This window comes from Coenobita brevimanus, chromosome 6 (assembly GCF_032717465.1).
Source record: "Coenobita brevimanus isolate Jiangsu-jjx chromosome 6, ASM3271746v2, whole genome shotgun sequence".
Lineage (NCBI taxonomy): Eukaryota > Metazoa > Arthropoda > Malacostraca > Decapoda > Coenobitidae > Coenobita > Coenobita brevimanus.
In genome coordinates this window covers 63309037-63328861 of record NC_136959.1, presented here as the reverse complement: position 1 = coordinate 63328861, position 19825 = coordinate 63309037, and the positions used below count along the sequence as shown (strand labels likewise).

At 40.4% G+C, this 19825-nt stretch overlaps 1 protein-coding gene across 1 annotated transcript in view; it reads right to left on the bottom strand.

The window, feature by feature from the left end:
* Window positions 1-860: 860 nt before the first annotated feature.
* Window positions 861-19825, bottom strand: part of LOC145401614 (uncharacterized) — a 100576-nt gene continuing 81611 nt past the window's right edge. Inside the window, exons 6-7 of the mRNA XM_080273810.1 lie at window positions 1492-1764; window positions 861-877 (exon numbers count right to left, since the gene is read on the bottom strand). Of these exons, the coding sequence (XP_080129936.1) occupies window positions 861-877; window positions 1492-1764 (290 nt within the window). The remainder of the gene's footprint in view (window positions 878-1491; window positions 1765-19825) is intronic.

Genomic DNA, 19825 nt, shown 5'->3' with positions numbered 1-19825 from the left:
TGTGTGTGTGTGTGTGTGTGTGTGTGTGTGTGTGTGTGTTTGGTCAGTGCTAGGAGACTTTTGAGGCGTCATCATCCTGGCTGTCATTTAATTCTGAGCCCCTCCCCCCCTAAGGAGCGTAGGGTCCCGAGGCTAGTCTCTTCAGTCCGGATACTTAAGGAAAAGTGATGACTAACATCTGCCTGAGTGCCATTACTTGAGAGAGAGAGAGAGAGAGAGAGAGAGAGAGAGAGAGAGAGAGAGAGAGAGAGAGAGAGAGAGAGAGAGAGAACATGAACCTAAAAAGGGAATGTAAGAGACGGCGTAAGGAGAGAGAGAAAACGAAAAATACACCCCCAGAACTTAACTACTTCCATATTCACAGTTTTATGCTATACCCTCCAGACTACACAGGCAGGAGCGTCCACTGTTCCCCCTCAAAGGTTAATCCAAGGGGAGGTTTTCATTTCATCCCGGCGATGCTGCGCGGCCAGGGTAGGAGGGACGTTTGCATATTGAGTGTGGAGTCCCATCATAGTGCCACTCATTCCTCCTGCCTCGGGCCCTCCATTGGCTGCAGAGAGAGAGAGAGAGAGAGAGTGAGAGAGAGAGAGAGAGAGAGAGAGAGAGAGAGAGAGAGAGAGGGAGGTGGTACATCCAAAGTCACCACAGAGTATTACGAAGTGAATGAAAAACCAGTTGCTGGAAAGAACAACAGTATGGAAAAGATAATGTGTGTGTGTGTGTGTGTGTGTGTGTGTGTGTGTGTGTGTGTGTGTGTGTGTCGGTACCAGCGTAACAAAGCGTAACTGACAAGGAACACACTCTCCTAACCATGACACGCAACCATCGATTTACAAATTCAGGTTCCTGTTTCCGTTTCAGGCGAGAACATAAGCTGGAATAACAAATCTGAGGTATTAGAAATCGTGTACTGTATAAAAAATAAAAGAATAATTGGTATGTGTTGATGTGGAAGTTGCCTTCGTAGAATCCCATTAGCCTGCAATTTGAGAGAGAGAGAGAGAGAGAGAGAGATGGCATTTTCAGGTTTACCATGGCGTGTTCAAAGCCACTACAAAGCCGTGCAAAGCCATGTGGAATTTTGCGTACTGACAGAACAGGTAAGGGGAAGCGTAGAGATTGGCTTTAACACCCTCACTCCCCTTCAATCCCGTGACTTAGTTTTATTTTATTCTTGCTATATGCGGACGATTTTAATAAGCACAAGAGAGATTTAAAACTGGGGGTGGAACGTATGGTTTTCATTATACTTCACTAATTGGTATTCTGCTGAGCTGAATAGAATCGTCTGGCAGCAACAAAATAAATATATAAATACATAAATGCATAAATGATAAATAAATAAAAAAATGAATGCGAATAAGAGTAAGAAAAAACTTGTCCATCGATTCATCCTTTCTTACGTTTGCCTCTATTTATTTTTTATTGATAAAATGGTGATCTCTGTTAATCATTATATTTATATGTATCTTTAAATGTTACACTGACCTTCCAAGAGTGTCCAGGCTGGCTGACGGGGCGTGGCTTTTCGGACACTTTGTTTGGGGCGGAGTATAGCGACCTCAGCTGTACCTATAATGACCTCAGCTGTACCTGTAGTGACCTCAGCTGTATCTATTTTGACCTCAGCTGTACCTATAGTGACCTCAGCTGTATCTATTTTGACCTCAGCTGTACCTATAGTGACCATGGCTGTACCTGTAGTGACCTCAGCTGTACCTGTAGTGACCTCAGCTGTACCTATAGTGACCTCAGCTGTACCTGTAATCACAAATCGCAGTCCAGATACCGAGCCTCGTACAAGACTGATAATATGTAGACTTTAAGTTATAAAGACAAGGCACAAAGTCGTATTCCTGATGGCTTTAGGTTCTTAGCACTTCTTCTTAAGCGATTTATTCTGCATGGTGCACCTTTATATTGTCATCCACGTCACCAGTATCCATTTTAACAGTGACATACAGGAATTTAATCAGTTAATTAGAACCAAATAAATCGCCGAGGAGTAGGTGTTACGAAGCTTTTTAAACCAACGTGGATACGACCCACAGAATAACAAGAGGATGACTGACGTTCATCCCAAAAGTTATTTCGCGGATATTCAGAGGAGTCAAGATGTCGTGATAGAATTTCGTGAGGTCAATTATGGTGGCAAAGGAGACTGACACGAATATGTTGATAATGTTTGTTTGCATCCAACAGAAAAAAAAAAAGAAAATATCGAAATTTTGTCCTTATTGTCTGATTTTTTTTAGAGAGTATGCGAATATTTTAGTAGGATAATCGAAAAAAGAAAAGAAAGTCTTCGAAATTTTGCACCTCATTTAAGAAGCCATTTACAACGCTGGGTGGTAACCATATAACCAAACCATACGTGCTCCCCACGTTTCAACAAGTGAGTTGGTGGAGGGTTAGTTCCCCTCCTCGTAAAACAAATAACTCAAAGTCAAATGGCCACCCCTTGCGGGATTGTGGTGTCTGGCAATAGATAGATATAGATTTTCTGAGTCAGTGACAAATATGGTAACTATTTTGCTTTTTGCGGTAAAAAAAAAAAAAAAAAAAAAGGCCCATGAAATTTTGCACTCCCCATTTATGCGTATGCTAATAATATTTTTGGTTAACTAGAAAATAGCTCTTAAATTTTACACTTAGTTACAAAATAGCTCTTAAATTTTACACTTCATTACAAAATAGCTTATAAATTTTACACCCAATTACAAAATAGCCCAAAAATTATGCACTCAGTATCCACCGTAACCGTATGATCCTTGCAGCGTCATTTTTATTCTGTTCCTTCTATCTCATGGCCATTTTTTTCTTTCTTTTTTTCGCTGATGGCAAACGTTGTGGAGAGATTAGATATAGTTTTCATATAAAGTGCAAGTGGTCTGTCCTAAACATAACCCTTAGCCGGTACCAAGAGTATACAAAAAGTTACATCCTCGTAGTGAAGGGATTAATGCAGCTATACTGATTATGACTGTGTCGAACTCTAAAACAAAGAAGAAAAAAAAAAATGGAAGGAAAGTCGAATATTATCCCCAGACTTTCTACATTTATTTTATGCAGTCGCTCGCTTCCTACACATAGGCGTTAGTAAAGTTCCCAAAATACATACTTCACTTCTATCATTACCATAAACTTTGCCTGAAGATCAGTACATTCGTGACCTGGAACTGTAGCTTTCGATTACTCAGTGGTCAATCAAACAAATAATCACAATGGGCATATTATTGTAGGAGCGGAGGTTCTACAAGCATTATTGTTTCATTATGCCCTAGAAGTCTCGACAAGAATGAGGTGAAAAACTATGTCTGTCACCATGTGCTTAAGTTATTGAAATATTAATTAGTAATTAATTTAGTAATTAAGCAATAAGGATTTGCAATATAACCGAGATTATTTCTCTAGCTACAAAGCTAGTCATGGCACCATAGCTGTCTATCTGTTTTTGTCAGTGTAACTATCTGTCTATCAAGCTAGCCTACTCATCTGAGTATCTATCTGTCTATCAAGCTAGCCTACTCATCTGAGTAGCTATCTGTCTGTTTATCTACTTATCTGTCTATATCTCTGTATCTATCTACCAACCTATCGCATCCCGGAATTCACCTCGAGTTACCACGACAAAACGACCTCCAGGCTTATCTTTCGCCGCTCATCCGCAGCATCATTCTGGCATTTGACATTTTTACTGGCTGTACTTACTAATAATATTGTCCTTTTTTTTTTCTTTTGGGTGGGGGGGAGGCCCTTAATCCGGTGGCGTTTTTATTTTATTTTATTTATTTATTTTTTTTTAATTCTTACTGCCTCCAGATGATGTTCACTGTACTGTAAGGGAGACTTGTTGTAGTGGAGGTAGTGAAGGCTGTATCTGACACTTTGGGTTTGAAACGTCACTACAGAATCGAAGAAAATTATGTAGTGGGAGCAAGAATAGAGCTAAAACACGTCATCGAACGGAAGGGATTAAGGTCACCGACTCGGGGTAGGTCGCTCCGTGAGGCCTAAGTGTCATCCAGAGCGTGTACACAACCCTTCACATTTTTTATTATGCATCCTGCTCTGGACATGGGTTAGGTAGCCTATTCCTTAGAGCCTGTCCACGCAGCACAGAGCAACAGAGGGTTCAGCCTCCATCACCCAACAAAGGAAGCTTCTTATCAGCTTTCTATTACCGATTTATTATGCATATTACGCCATTATGTGATCTGGTGTATCATTTTTTTTTCGGGGGGGTCGACACTGTTTGCATAAAAGAAAAATGTGTGAGAGAATATCAACGTCCCTTTTACAGAATGAGTTAACAAGGAAGAGGTGTTAGGGAAACCTCTTTATCCCGTGAGAATACGAGGCCAAATATCACCCATCCACTGTTTCTGTTAACCCTTTCAGTTCCATGACGTATTTTGTATTCTGCTGCTGCCGGACGATTTTTTTCACCTTGGGGATATCCTCTGGCTGTGAAGATGTTAAGGAAGGCCACAGCTAAACCCGCCATCTCGAAAATCCTACCCTAAGCTGAGGAAAAGCGCCGGAAAACAGCTTGAATATAAGTAACGTCATCTGATCGACAAGAATTTGCAAAATTAAGTTAATATATGAAGATACTTACTTAGACAGACGAACAGAAAGACAGATAGATTGATAGATGGATAGATAGATAGATAGATGGATGGATAGACTGGTAGATAATCAGGGTATTCAAGGAGTTTCGTGATAATATCCAGAGTGAAATTATGGGGAAAGTGGCGTTCAGTGTTGCCCATTATAAATTCATTTCTTTAGATTAACTATAAACTTCTCTTACAGGCCGCCTCTGGTTGTTTACCCTAGACACCCTCCTAGGCCTATCTCGAAACCAGGCCCACCGCCATACTTTCTTCCTCCATTTCTTATCCCTCCGCAAATTAGGTGAGTGGGTATATAACAGTATACTCGAGGCCTTTGATATGAGTATAGCCTTGGTAGATTAGTAGATTTCTTAATATTAAGGCTACAGTGACTGAGGCTTTGCTGAAGACTAAAATACTGAATCAGAATACAAGAGTTGTCTCGACCGTGGGAGGCTTCTTTTTTTCTCTCATTTTTTTTTTCTAGAGATGAACAAAGGAATGAAAAAAAAGTTAAATATTAAAAATCCATACACCAGATTACACGTATCCTTCATTCTTAGAAAAAAATCTGTAACAGTTGAACTCGAACTGCTGTAATTTGAAGTGTAGAGGGGGAACTAATCTAGGGGAGCGAGATCCAAAGAGAAACTGTTCTGGGAATAAAGGAATTTTGAAAAGCGGAATTTCAGCAATATGGCAGTGTGAAAGTGAAATCTCGCTATTGTATTATTGCATTCAGGATCCTGTAACTCACACAGCTGAATTAAATCTTGCGTCTTAAGCTGGAATATGATACTAGAGTTATCGCAATCATGAGAGGGAATTATGGTTAGTATGCAGTTTTATATTCTGAAATTTTTATGCAGTGAAATTGGTTTGGTTGTATTATATACTTCGTAACTCATTCATCACCATGATGTCTTGTTTGATTTATTGTTGCTCTGTATAAATACTTGAGATTATTATTATTATTATTATTATTATTATTGTTATTGTTGTTATTGTTTTTATTATTATTGTTATCCGTAGTAGTAGTAGTAGTGTGAAACATAGAAAAATCCCCAGTGGAAAGATGGTTATAGGGGGATGCATGTAACCCCTTCAGTTCGAAAAAAATATTCTTGGGCAGAAAAAAAATCATCAGACGAGGGCAAGATCAAGATGAAAACCACATCACTAGAACGAACGGAATAAACGTCAGTTATGTTAACCTCCTTCCAATCCGGTAACGTAATTCAGTATCGTATTCTTGCCACCTATAGACTATTTTCATCATCTTGGGGAGAGCGTTTGTACAGAACAGGTCAGTGAAACATCTGCAGGGTAGGTTGAATGTCTAGAAACATGTGAGAAGCGGGACAGTCAGCATCATTAGTCCTGTCGCCTCTCTTTATGTCTTCTCCATGCACTTTGAATAACTGCAGTGAATCTGCAGCATCCGACACAGGTTAGTTTATTTGGCCTCAGAGCAGTTTAAGAGCCACATTTCCTACAGATCCACCACGCTGATTTTCAAAGTCCATGGAGTGAGAGAGGCAGGAGAGGCAACAGGACTTTTGATATTGGGTGTACATCTCAGGATATACGTATATACGTAGTTTTATTTCCACTATATTTCCAGATTTTTAAATTATTCTATAGTTCGAAGAATGTCCCACACTGAATAAAATCGGGTGGAAGTAGGAAAAATAATACTCGAAATACGTCGACGGATTAAAGAGGTTAAGCCTACATAAAAAAAAAATAATGTAATATCAGACACAATCTTGACTTATTCCTAGTTAAGTTTGTAGGTACTTAGTAAAGATTTAAAAAATCGCTATAATCCCAGTTATCTTTGGTGGTACGCCGAGGCATTTGATAAAACTCTGGCAGTAGAAAGTTAGTACTATACTTAAAGCGCCTCATATCTTTGAATGAGAGAGAGAGAGAGAGAGAGAGAGAGAGAGAGAGAGAGAGAGAGAGAGAGAGAGACGGGGGGGGGGACACGATATACTTTGCACATATACATAAGGATTTGCATACATGTTTCCAGTTCCTTCAGGCTATCTACACATCCTACACAAACCAGGCACCCATCAATCTGAAGCTAGATCCCTAAGAGAGAGAGAGAGAGAGAGAGAGAGATGAAATGAGACCGCCTGTACAGTTCTATGCATATTCATATTGGTACATAATACAAAACAAGGTGCTCGTCTACCCGACCAACATAGCTAGAGGGAGAGGGGGGGAGGAGGGGAAGAGAAGAGAAAAGAAAAGAGTGGAGAGAAAGGAGAATGGAAAAGACAACAAGCTCCTCTGTAAATTCCCATACATATATGTGAATAAACATAAAAAAATGGGGGGGGGGGGCCGCCCTTCCACCCGGCCAAGCTAGAGCCCACCTAAGCTACCCCCAGCATCCAAACTCTCGCATATGAAGATTGTGTCGGGGAAACTTCGTGATGCTTTTTTTGTTTACAACTCAGCGGCGGTGGTGCCAGGCCCGGGGGATTACAGGAGATCTCGCCGACAGCAGAGAGGGGCTTGTGTGGCACATAAGGGGCCATCTTCCGACATTTTGGACCCTGAGAGCTGCATTTTTCGCTGCTTCTGGGTACTTTGGGGCATATTTAAAGCTTTCAGCCTCACTGAATATCTGAATATGTTCTATTTTCTCCCTGTAAGATCATGAGTTTATATGCAAGCTTTGCGAAATCTCGGAAATCCTATTGCACACTGTCTCAAAATGGCGTCGGTTGTCCAGTTCGCGGCATACACAGTCGCCAAGGAACATGACGCAAGTATCTCGCCTTAATTAACAAGAAGGGGAAGTTAGGGATTCCGGAACATGATAAGCAATTTTTCAGGGCTTAAGTCTGTCCTCTCCCTCCCTGCCATCCCCAAACCCCACACCATCCCTCCTCCCCCCTTCCCTCTCTCCTAGCTCTGACGACTCGGCAAGACGATGATTAATCGAGTTGCTTGTTCACCAGCGCTCTTGTCCGGCCGAGTTTGTGTTCGGATGCGGAATATAGGTCGGACTTTGAGTGCACCTTTGGATCACGTCACACGTTTTCCTTGGCAATTTATTCCGGACATACAGCCTCAGTATTCTCTGGTAGCAGCCCAGTTTGTTTCAGATACAGAGTCTTGTAAATGGCGTTGAAGTTTCCGTAACATCTCTTTCCTAACGATTTATTCTACAACATACACTTCACTATCCCCATGTATTCTGTATTCTGCTGACACAAAGGGTATATGCAAATAAAATAATTTTTAAGGGAAAGGTGCTACAAAACCTCCTTAGCAATCAGATTGCGGACCCATGTAGTCCTTTGATTGTGAGAGAGAGAGAGAGAGAGAGAGAGAGAGAGAGAGAGAGAGAGAGAGAATACTGAAAACACGTCTGTAATTTAATATCTGTCCCGATGTCAGTGTTCATCTGTTTTTAGATGTTTTCTTTTACATCTGGCCAAGTTGAGAGAGAGAGAGAGAGCACTAAAAACGTGTCATTTGTAATTAATCTCCCTGCATGTCCCGGTATCAATTGTGTCAGTGATTTTTTTTTTTTAAGTACTCATTTTTATCTCACGAAGTTTCATCTTAGTACTCCAACTTTAATTATTTTTAGCACTTTGTGAGGGGTTAGGGTTGTGTTGTTGTTGTTGTTGTGGCTTTAGGTTCATTTAAACGTGAACCCAGTGAAGTGCAGGAAAATGGACACTTCAGCCGGGCATTCCCAGAAATCTTGTGCTGGGGTTGTGATGAAGGTTTGTCAGCGCTTGGGGGGTGAGGTGCGTCAGGCGTGGAAGTGTGTTGTGGTGTAGGACTTCATTATGTACTGTGTGTGAGCTGAGTTTTGTGTTGGATATGATGCAGGGAAGTGGTGCGTTGTTACTGAGTAGGGACAGAATAAGTCTTCTTCATAACTAGCCCACACGACTACCAGTACTTATCATAGTTCCTTCACGGCCTAAAATTTGACCCATGTTGATCAAGTATTTTTAGCTCAGAATTAGCAACAGGATGAGCTCTCAAGTATCTAACAGAGAGAGAGAGAGAGAGAGAGAGAGAGAGAGAGAGAGAGAGAGAGAGAGAGAGTCACGTCCACAACAGTCAGGGAATCGGTAGAGAGTCAGTAAGTTGAGTGCAGTGGGAGTCATCATGGGTGAGTCGTGTCCATTCGAAGTAAGAGTAGGGTCGCTTTAACTCCACCCATCGCCTCCTGTTTTTTCTGAGGATTGGAAATACTGAGGGGAGTGTATGGTTGCCTAAAGTGGACGAATAGATAGACCACTTAACTACCTGTATTTCTGTCATCTTTCTGTCTACCAGGCTGTCTGTTGCTGGAGGTTAGTCTAATTTTACACACACACACACACACACACACACACACACACACACACACACACACACACACACACACACACACACACACACACCAGATCGCAGACAGATAACGAGACAGAAAGAGGCTTAAGAGTGAGCATATCGGCTAAAATTCTTGCATTTGGAAACTAAATAGAAGAGACGCCCAAGCGTGTAGAAAGACGGGTGCTACGTGCCATCCTTATATCCCTATGTAGCTTATCCATTGCCAAACACCTAAGCTCAAGAACCAATTAGAATGCAGGTTGCGACAAGAAGCCTTCAAAACCCTATCCGTCCATCCTCTACCTCTTCCCTTTCTCCTTCCCTCCTCAACCTCTTCCTTTCCTCCCTCCCTCCTCAACCTCTTCCCTTCCTCCCTCCCTGCTCTACTCCCTCCACCACCCCCTCCACTCCAGCACACTCCCCTTCTTTCTTGAGCTGGACAGACTCTTCGACAGTTTGTTTTCCCTATGTCCTTGTTCACCCAGTGGTGCAATTCGAGACCGGATATTACATGGGCCAATATGGCTTATATTCCAGGAGAGGATTGAGACTTAACAATAATAGTCTGCCTCAGTGACCCTTGTGCAGTCGATAGGTATTATTTTAAGCCTCCCCCTTCATCCTGTTTCTCTGAGCCGCTGGAGTTCCATTTTATTCTGTCATCTTCTGTCAACAGCAAATTTCAGTGGAAAGTAGGACACTTAGAACAGCGCGCCGTATACCCCCATCATGCTAAATTCATACTTGCTTCAGATCGCCTCCACCCCCGGCCCCCCCCCAAAAAAAAAAAAAAAAAAATGCAGTAACCGTTCTCCATATTTCTTTAGTAGCCCTGAGGCACTTCGTACAGTCACCCGTCCTACAGATTTGTCCGAAGGTTATTTAAAACTTGCAAAACACAGCCGTAAGTATGAACACCTTCAGCTTCCCACGATTCACTTTCAGCTAAATAAAAGCATCCACTGTTACTGTAACTGAAATAAAATAGTATAATTGTCCCGACCGTGAGAAAGTTATTTGAACTAATGTGTGGCATGCGTGGTTTGACTCTGGGTAGACACTTCATTCGCATACCGTGTGCGTTTTATTTATTAAAAGTACGACTGTGCCCTTGTCCATTTATCAAGCTTTCATTAAAATCTATTCACTTCGGCCTTGGTTAGTAAGGACATCCAAACATATTTTTCATCACTGAGCTTCTCATTAATTTTTCTGTAATCCTGTGGCCGCAAAACAGACTGACAGACGGGCGAAAACATAAACAAATGGACGAGCACGTGAAGGCTAAAGTGTGGGAAGCATATAGGGAAATACTTTGTGGCGATACGGGCAGAAAGAGCAAATGGGGAGTAGGGAAATGACCGGGAAAGATTGTAATTGTTAACCTACTTACTTCCATGCTGTATGTTTCAGTTACTCTTGCTCTCGTTAGATGACTGATGCTGTATAATTCAGTTTTTTCTTGCGTCTTCCAAGCCATTTTATTTGCGTTCTGATTGGACCTATAATTTTGAAGAAGTTATTGACGGCTATCTCAAAGTCTCCCCTATAGCGACAGTGGATAAAAGTGTTTGAATATAGCGAGATTAAAATAAAGGAAGACATCACCAGGATACCGGCAGGCGACAGAAGGCCAAAGCGAAAATATTGTAGTTTACGTTTTTCGCTTCTTCTTATGATAAACACTTCCGGGCTTTTCCCAGCTTATGTATCATTAGAGTGGACGTAATTGATGAAGGTCACGTGGTAAAAGATTTGGATACAAGGAAATATTGTCAGCACATGCAACCAAATCTGTGAATTGGAACCGGGAACTTCTGCCGAAATATACATGGCCTGGGAATGGATGATATTACATCAGTGGGCGGGTCTTATTTTGCCAGCTAAAAATGCATCAGTATTCGTTCGGCTTAAGCTTACCTTCATATTCTCGGAGATATTGCACCATAAATTACCCACTGCAGTATTGTAATTATACTCAACGCTCCAGAAGAAAGTAATTTTAGTTTTACACTGGCTTATTCAGCAGGGAAGTGAGTGAACCTTCTCGAAATAAACAAATCTTGAACTTTGGTTTCTCTGTTTTTTGAAGTTTATTTGGAAAGAGTACGTTCTGCAATCCATAAGTCGTTAGTTCTTTGGTTCCTGCATAATATGTCTGACCATTTTAGTTTCGGGACAAAATCAAGGGAGAGTTTCATGATAGTGTAAATGAACTATTGACCGTTACTATATCTAAGACTTTCACACACACACACACACACACACACACACACACACACACACACACACACACACACACACACACACACACACACACACACACACACACACACACACACACTACACACACATGAGCTCCCATGCACGCTTAAGTAGTCATAAATAGCCACGTTACAGCCATACATGTCCTCTCTCTCTCTCTCTCTCTCTCTCTCTCTCTCTCTCTCTCTCTCTCTCTCTCTCTCTCTCTCTCTCTCTCAAATTACCCAGCAACCTTGCGTAACGCTGCAGTAGTTCCCAGTCATAATCTCATTTGGCTATCGCAAACCACACACACACACACACACACACACACACACACACACACACACACACACACACACACACACACACACACACACCACTTCATATCTGACACCGACTCAATTTTCATTCACATTTTTTTTTCCTTTCCTTCCGTGGGCACAAACTACACTGTCCAATCCCCAAGGCCAAGCAGTCGTCCTACACGCCAAACTCGTTCCCACATCACCACTTCAGCGCTGATATCCACCGTCCATACTGAGTGCATGTTGAGGGTATGTAATTCAGAAATGGTGTGTTCGTAGGAGCGTGGTTGGTTTTATGGAATGTCGGTGGGTGATGCAGCAGAGAAGTAAGGGAAGTAAAGGGTGTTTAGACGACGTGCAGACCAATGAACTATTCCCTGGACCATCAGTCTTGCTTCCTTTACTACAACAGACTAGTGGCCTGTCCTTTCCATCACCATCCTCTGAAAAAAAAATAAAATAAAACTATAATGAACGTTCTGCATTCCAGTACGCTTCGGTGTGGAAATACATAACATTCTAAACCCATATATTGAAAAAAAAGATTCCCAATAGTGAGATAATTTAGAATATAATGGAATAATAAATACGGGTGAATATATATTGCCCCTACACACGAATCTAGGTCTGTTTATCACTGTGTCTGTTTATCAATGTATTCTTTTCACTTTATTCCTTTTTGTTCAACTGTCTGTCTTTTCCTCTCTGTCTGCCTACCTTTTCCTCTCTGTCTGCCTACCTTTCCTCTCTGTCTGCCTACCTTTTCCTCTCTGTCTGCTTACCTTTTCCTCTCTGCCTGTCTACCTTTCTCTTTCTCTCTCTCTGTACCTCTTCCTCTCTGTCTGTCTACTTTTTCCTCTCTGTCTGTCTACCTTTTCATCTCTGTCTACCTTTTCCTCTCCGTCTGTCTACCTTTTCCTCTCCGTCTGTCTACCTTTTCATCCCTGTCTACCTTTCCCCTCTGTCTGTCTGCCTTTTCCTCTCTGTCTGTCTATCTTTTCCTCTCTGTCTGTCTACCTTTTCCTCTCTGTCTGTCTACAGTACCTTTTCCTCTCTGTCTGTCTTCCTTTTCCTCTGTGTCTGCCTACCTTTTCCTCTCTGTCTACTTTTTCCACTGTCTCATCGCAGGCCATGTCACATCTGCCTGTACAGAAATTCCCCCTTTAATGTCAGTCTTGCCAATGTTAACTCTCCTGTCAACAAACTTAGGGTAAATTGCAAGCTTCAGACCCTCCTCCAATCTGCTTATGGCTGCTGCTTTCAAGTTTATTCTGATAGAGAGAGAGAGAGAGAGAGAGAGAGAGAGAGAGAGAGAGAGAGAGAGAGAGAGTTAAAAGTCAATTCAATTCACGCCCTTTTTCAACCTTGGAAAGAACTCTCATTTAACAGGACGTTGGCCCGTATTCTCGTCGATTAAGAAAGCTCCCTAACACATTTTCTTAAGTGATTTAGTTTGTTAATTACACCTTAGTGTCATCTCTGCTTAACATAAATCCACGCAGTACCTCCATACTTTACATAAACAGCGTACAAAAGGATATTAACCACCCATATCCAAAAATAAACCGCCAAGGAAGAGGTGTTAGGGAGCTTCCTTAACCGACGAGGATGAAATAACGTGGATTTTTATTTTTTTTTCACCTTCACTGCCAGACGTCTCTCCTCAGCTGAATTTTAACGCAAGGAATTTGGCAAGAATTAACTAAGATGACTTCACCCATATATAAAGAGTTAGATTTCCGTTACATATGTCTTGCGGAGCGCCGTGGTAATATAGTGATCCAAGGTTAAATATTATATACAGTCGTCGGTGGTAGAATGAAAGGAAACGTAGCCCTTTCACGGTGGTGGTATTTTTTCCATATTTCATTATTTTTTCCATATTTCATTTATTTTTGCTGTGTATTTATTTATTTATTTACTCTTCTATTTGTAAGTTTATGAAGCTTCATATAGACGATTTTTTTTCACCTTAGGGAAGAACTTTGACAATCAGATAAACCCTTCAGAAATATGAGTGGATATAGGTAATAAGAAAAAAAAAAAATGCGATGGCACCTTTCACATTCATTCTTGCTGCTTCCTGACGATTACAAATATATGAGAATAGATGTTTTTATTATTTTATTTTTAGGTATTGTTTTTATTTTATTTATTTCTGGGGGGGGGGTACGAGCAGCCTTCACCGAGTAGGCTGAATAAGCTTGTCAGTTAGCATTAAAAAAAAAAGGGAAGAAAAAAGGCTGCTTGAATAAAAAGGAAGAAAAAAGGCTGTTAGCATAGAAAAGAAAGAAAAACGATAAAAAGGAGAGAAAAGGCTGTTAGCATAAAAGAAAAAAACAAAAAGGGAAGAAAAAAAGCGTTAGCATAAAAACGGAAGAAAAAAAGACACCATAAAAAAGAAAGATAATAAAAACACCATAAAAAAAAAGAAAGATAAAAAAAAAACGGCTTTGAATTAATGCCTGTCAACTCCACGAGGCTTAAGGCGGTCAGTTTTAGCTTACCCGTAGCATGGTGGCGGTGGCGGAGTCGGTAGAGCAGTGAAGTGGGGGTTGTGCGGTCACGATTTCGAACTCTTCATTGGCGATACTTTTAAGATTCGTATTCATCATGTTTCGTATATTCAGAGTCAGTATTCATCATTTTCCGTCCCTTTCCGTATGGCCCCACCGACACCTCATGAAACTCACGCCCACTAGTACAATAACAATAAATCTGAAAATTATATCCCCTGACTGTCCGAAATAATTTTGACGGTGGGTATTAGAGCTGTTTCCTGCGCGGTGTAAGGGGGCTTAATACTACTTCCTTAGCGATTTATTTTGCTTGCTTCAGCCATCACATGCTTTACAGATTGACAGAAAGATAGAAAGATTGACATATCGTTCCATTGTCAACATACTTTGCAACAACAGCATAAAAGAGAGCACTGAGGTGTAGCATGCAGAATGAATCGCCATTGAAAAAGTGCTGCGAAACTTGTAAATCTGCTTCGGATAAGGGTAGAAAATAGCAAAAAAAAGTAAGTAAAATAAATAAATAAATAACAAATGACGAGGAGAGACATTGATAATCCTGCATGAGCCGTCCACGCAACACACAGGAAATCTACGGGCGGGGTGAAAGAGAATCCTTGAAATAGCCGTAACCGCAACACACAACAAATCTTCAGGCAGAGAGAGAGAGAGAGAGAAGCGCTACATATGGACTACCCTGGACTGCTGCCTTCGATCAAATGGGGATTCAGGATTGTTTCGTTTTTTTTTTTCTTTTTACAATTTTTTTGTTCACAGTTTGGCGTACCTATATATCTCTCTCCAGTGCCATATCATTACGCTTAACTGAACGATAGAATGTGAAATCAATGCTGTTATTGTTATGGGATTTCCAGTACAATATATCAGAATTATTCGTCTTTGGTAGAGTGGTGAGTGAATCATGGTAGGTTTTATGTTGCTCTCTCTCTCTCTCTCTCTCTCTCTCTCTCTCTCAGGTGCTGATGAGAGGAGCGGTGTTGCGTGCTTCAAGGGCTAAGTTAATCATTGGCTGCTGGAGTGAGAAGGCGGTGAAAAATTGGAGAGAGAAAGAGAGAGAGAGAGAGAGAGAGAGCGAATATTTGAAAGATTTAACTTATATATATTTAGATTGTAAAAGTGACATAAAAGATAGAAGACAACATTCAGGTAACAAGAAATATATATAGGAGTATAGTAAAAAAAATAACACCAATGAATTAAATTATATGCAAAGCAGGTGGTCATAGGTCAGGTGTAGATCCAGCCAAGCATTAATTTCCCCTTAGTATTTCCTCGGCCAGAGCACATTTTTTTTCCCGTCTGATGTTTCACTCGAGCTTTGTACAACCTAGAAAGAAAAATGCACACACATGTGAGAAGGATCAAGAGATCCTTTTTATATTCGTTCCTTTTTGTAGGCTGTTTCATTCTTACATTTTTATCCCAAAAAAACACACACATGAAAAGGGTGAAGAGAGCTATCATTTTCCATTAATTTTTGTAGACAATTTCGTTCTTCTTTAATCCCTTACAAGAAGAGATTATCTTCATAGACCTGCGGCGAAGCTATGCATCAACTGATGTAACTCAAAATTTCTAACTGAGCAGTTTGTATTTCATAAGAAAATCGCCAAAATGCCCTCTTATAGCCGAAATAAAATCTCCTAACGCTTCTGCAGGCAAGAGGGTCGGGACCAACAGCGAACGACAGTATATATGGATTTAAAAAGAAAAAGAAAAGAAAGGCATTAAAATCAATTCACCCTGGCACGAAGCGACTCACAAAGTAAATGAAAAGGGAAATAAAAAAAATCACCCCCTCAAAAGTCATACCTAAAATAAAAAAAAACGAAAAATTTCCCCCCGCGCTTTTTCTATTTTTCTTCTAGGCAAAAGGCTTTAATCTGCCCACTTCATTTCACTCGGGCAGAGTACCAAACAGGCAGAAAGAGAATCACAGAAAACCTCATGCAAAGAGATGAGATTTTTTTTTTTCCTTCTTTTTATCTCCTGTTTTTATACGCATGAAGTCCTACTCTGCCTGCGTCATTTTACAGTTGCTGCACTAGCCTAAAAAAAACACCCATGAAAAGGATCTGGTTTTCCTTTACAACTCTTTCATCCTTTTCAAACGAGTGGGTGTAATCTACGGTACTGAATAATTACAAAAATAATATCATGTGGAATGGGAGAAATTTTACTCTCTCTCTCTCTCTCTCTCTCTCTCTCTCTCTATCTATCTATCTATCTATCTGTCTATCTATCTCTCTGTATCTTCCAGTAGGTTTAATTTTCCCTTCTCGCTAAACTAACGGATCAGGCAAGAAATTCAAGCATAAGTAGGAAAAAAAAAAAGCAATTATGAAAAGGATTCTTATATTTGACTGTCATATTACTCAGGAGTCTTTAACCCACTCATGGCCGGGGCAGCTCTAGTACTTTCTTCCAGCTAACGCCACACGATTTATTAAGACAGTGACGCATTCAGTACAGTACGTGTCTTCGTAATGAATGATTCATTTAGTCCATTTCCTTATCACCGCAGCTTGGCAGATTAAAGGAAAAAACGTACACACACACACACACACACACACACACACACACACACACACACACACACACACACACACACACACACACACACACACACACACACACACACACACACACACACACACACACACACACACACACACACACACACACACACACACACACACACACACACACAGGGAATAGATGTCGTGGTATATTTTTAGCACGGCACTTTTTTTTCTGTCTTTCTTATTTTGGGGGGGTGAGCATATGGAAAACTTTAAACCCATGAATTTGGTAACTTTTATTTTTAACTTTCTTCTTACTACTTCCAGACGACTTTATTTAACTTACTAAAGGGTTTTTATATCAACGAAATCAAAGAATAATCCCAGCTGAACCCAATGTAGTCTGAAGTCTCAAGAGGGAGTTATTCAAAAAAATCATCGCAATAAAGCCATTAAAATCACCTTCCCTTTTCTCCAGCTGTATAGAACTCAGTGTATAAATAATCTCCCCCCCCCTCCCAGAAAAAAGGCATAGGCAAAGGAGGCAATATATATAATTTCACATTTTCTCTTTCAGTTTTCTTTAAGGCAAGACATTTTAATCTGGCCAACGATAATCTTTTATATTTTTACTTTTTTTTATTTTTTTATAAGCGAGAAGTTTCAGTTTTCTAGTTTTTTTTTTTTAGGTTTTCCAGTTTTTTTTTTCTTTAGGGGAGAGAGAGGCTTTAATATACCAATTATAGGTCATACTTTTTCAAGCTTTTTACACATATTTTTTTTTCGTTTACATGTGAGATGAAAGTTTACCCAGTTCCATTTTTTTCAAAGTGTTTCTGTGCTTGTTTTTTTTTTTTTTTATATAACATAAGATTTAATTTCCAAATGATATATCGAGAATTTTGTAGTTGCGTCTCATTTTTCTTTTTCTTATTATAGTGGATAGGCCTCATTATCTGTCTGTCTATCTATCTATCTATCTATCTACCTATCTATGTTTCTTTCTTTATCTATTTTTCTCTCTATCTACAGACGCCTTAATCCATTTAGGGAGGCCACAAACGATTCCCCTCCATGTCACCCTGTCCTCTGCCCAGTCATTTCATATCACTTGTTTTCATTCTCCGTTAATGCTCCAGGCAGGAAGCTTTAATCTGCTCAGTTTTACCGACACCGGCAGACTTTCGAATCAGTCACAAGTTAGATGAAGGAAAATATCAACTTACTCACTCTCTCTCTCTCTCTCTCTCTCTCTCTCTCTCTCTCTCTCTCTCTCTCTCTCTCTCTCTCTCTTTATGAAAACAAACACTGTTCTCCTGGCGTCATTTCACTGTTGCAAAATCGCTGATAAAAATATTATTGTTATTTCGTGTTATACTTAATGTTTTTATTTCTAGTTTTGTGGTAGTCGAGGCGCCCACCATGTACTCACTCCTTGCAGTCTTATCTTCAGGTGACTCTGCACCGAGTGACAAACCATTCTTTATTTTTGTAGCTCTGAATAACACTTACTACGTTGGGTGGTTATCACATAACCAGATGGACGCCTGGTGATCAAGTGAGCTAAGGCGCTCCAACCAATCATATTTCACAAGGTTTTAAATCAAAGGAATGGTTAGGGTTTATTCCTCACATGATGAACCTCAGGGGCGAGCGACCACTCATCCTTGTCTTAAATTTAGGAACCAGGCGATAAAGGACTGAATGATAGATATGGATGATAGGCAAATAGATAAATAGACTGGTTGTTTTCTCAGTTGTTTCCAATTTATTCTGTCTAAATGGAAGAAGCCTTAATCTACTCCATTTTATTTCGCCTCGGCACCTGAACGAATCAGGCAAAATAGAATTGCCCTCTCAAAAAAGCTCGAGAAAAAATGAGCGCTTATTTTCATCCCTTTTTTCTTTTTTTCTTTTTTTCCCCCCCGAGGCGTAACCCCCGCCACTTCATTTCACCCACACAGTGTAGAGAATCAGGTTTATTAATCTTTTCATTTTTATATTGGAGGCAAGAGTCTTTAATCCCGGGTAAAAAGAGAATCAATAAAGCTACGCAGGAAAGAAAAAGGGGGATGAGATATTAACTTTATTCCTCATTTCACAAAATAAACTTCAAGATGGGACTTTTGGGATGCAATGGCTGAATAAAATCGTCTGATGGTGACAAAAATAATATATAAAAATCACATAATAAAGTTAATGGAAGTTATATACGCTCCCTTTAACTCTACACTTTGATGGGTTTCTCCGAAGCTGAATAAAACTGTCTTAAGTTGTCTGAAGAAAATACGAAATGTGTCCTCGATCTGAAGGGGTTTGGGGTGCCATGTTCATTAATTAAAAGTTTAGTTTATTTCTTGACGATGTTGAAAAATTTGCCTCACGAATCAGAATAATTTTATATATTCAATTTAATCGATAAACAGCCCACGCTACAGGCAGCCTCTCCAAACCTGCATAAAATACTCAATCGAAAGCAGGGTTTTATAGGTGTATCGGTCTGGACTGTATTAGCCTAGCCCCGGCCCCCTACGCTCCTGGCGGTGCAAAAATGGACTGCATGATAGACAGATTTGCAGAAAAAATAGTAAGAAAAAAAAAAGATAAATGAGAATGCGTGATTCAGATCTTCAACAACAACAAAAAAGTGAGAAAGAAAAAAAAGCAGGAAAAAAGGAGTGCATGATAAACAGAGCCGAAGCAAAACTGTTTGTTGAAGAGAGAGAGAGAGAGAGAGAGAGAGAGAGAGAGAGAGAGAGAGAGAGAGAGAGAGAGAGAGAGAGAGAGAGAGAGGAAAAAAAAGAGAGAAAAAACACGCCATCTTCCTAAATAGCTTCATTCACTGCACTTCATTTGGGGCCGTCAGAATAGGGAATCAGGAGCCAGAAAAAAAATCGGAAAAAATCGGAGTGGAGTTTTGAATATCGGGTGGAGTGTATCGGGAATGAGATGGAATATTCGGCGAGGGAGGCAGGCTAATGGGGGTGGGGTGGAGGGGGCGTGGGGGGCAATGAATTTCGAGATGGCTTGGGGAGTGGTTTTAATTTGAGGATAAGTGGGTGTTGTTAGTTGAGAGAGAGAGAGAGAGAGAGAGAGAGACAGACAGACAGAGACAGACAAGTACACACACACACACACACACACACACACACACACACACACACACACACACACACACACACATATTTCGCGTCTGTCTGTCTGTCTGTCTCTCTCTCTCTCTCTCTCTC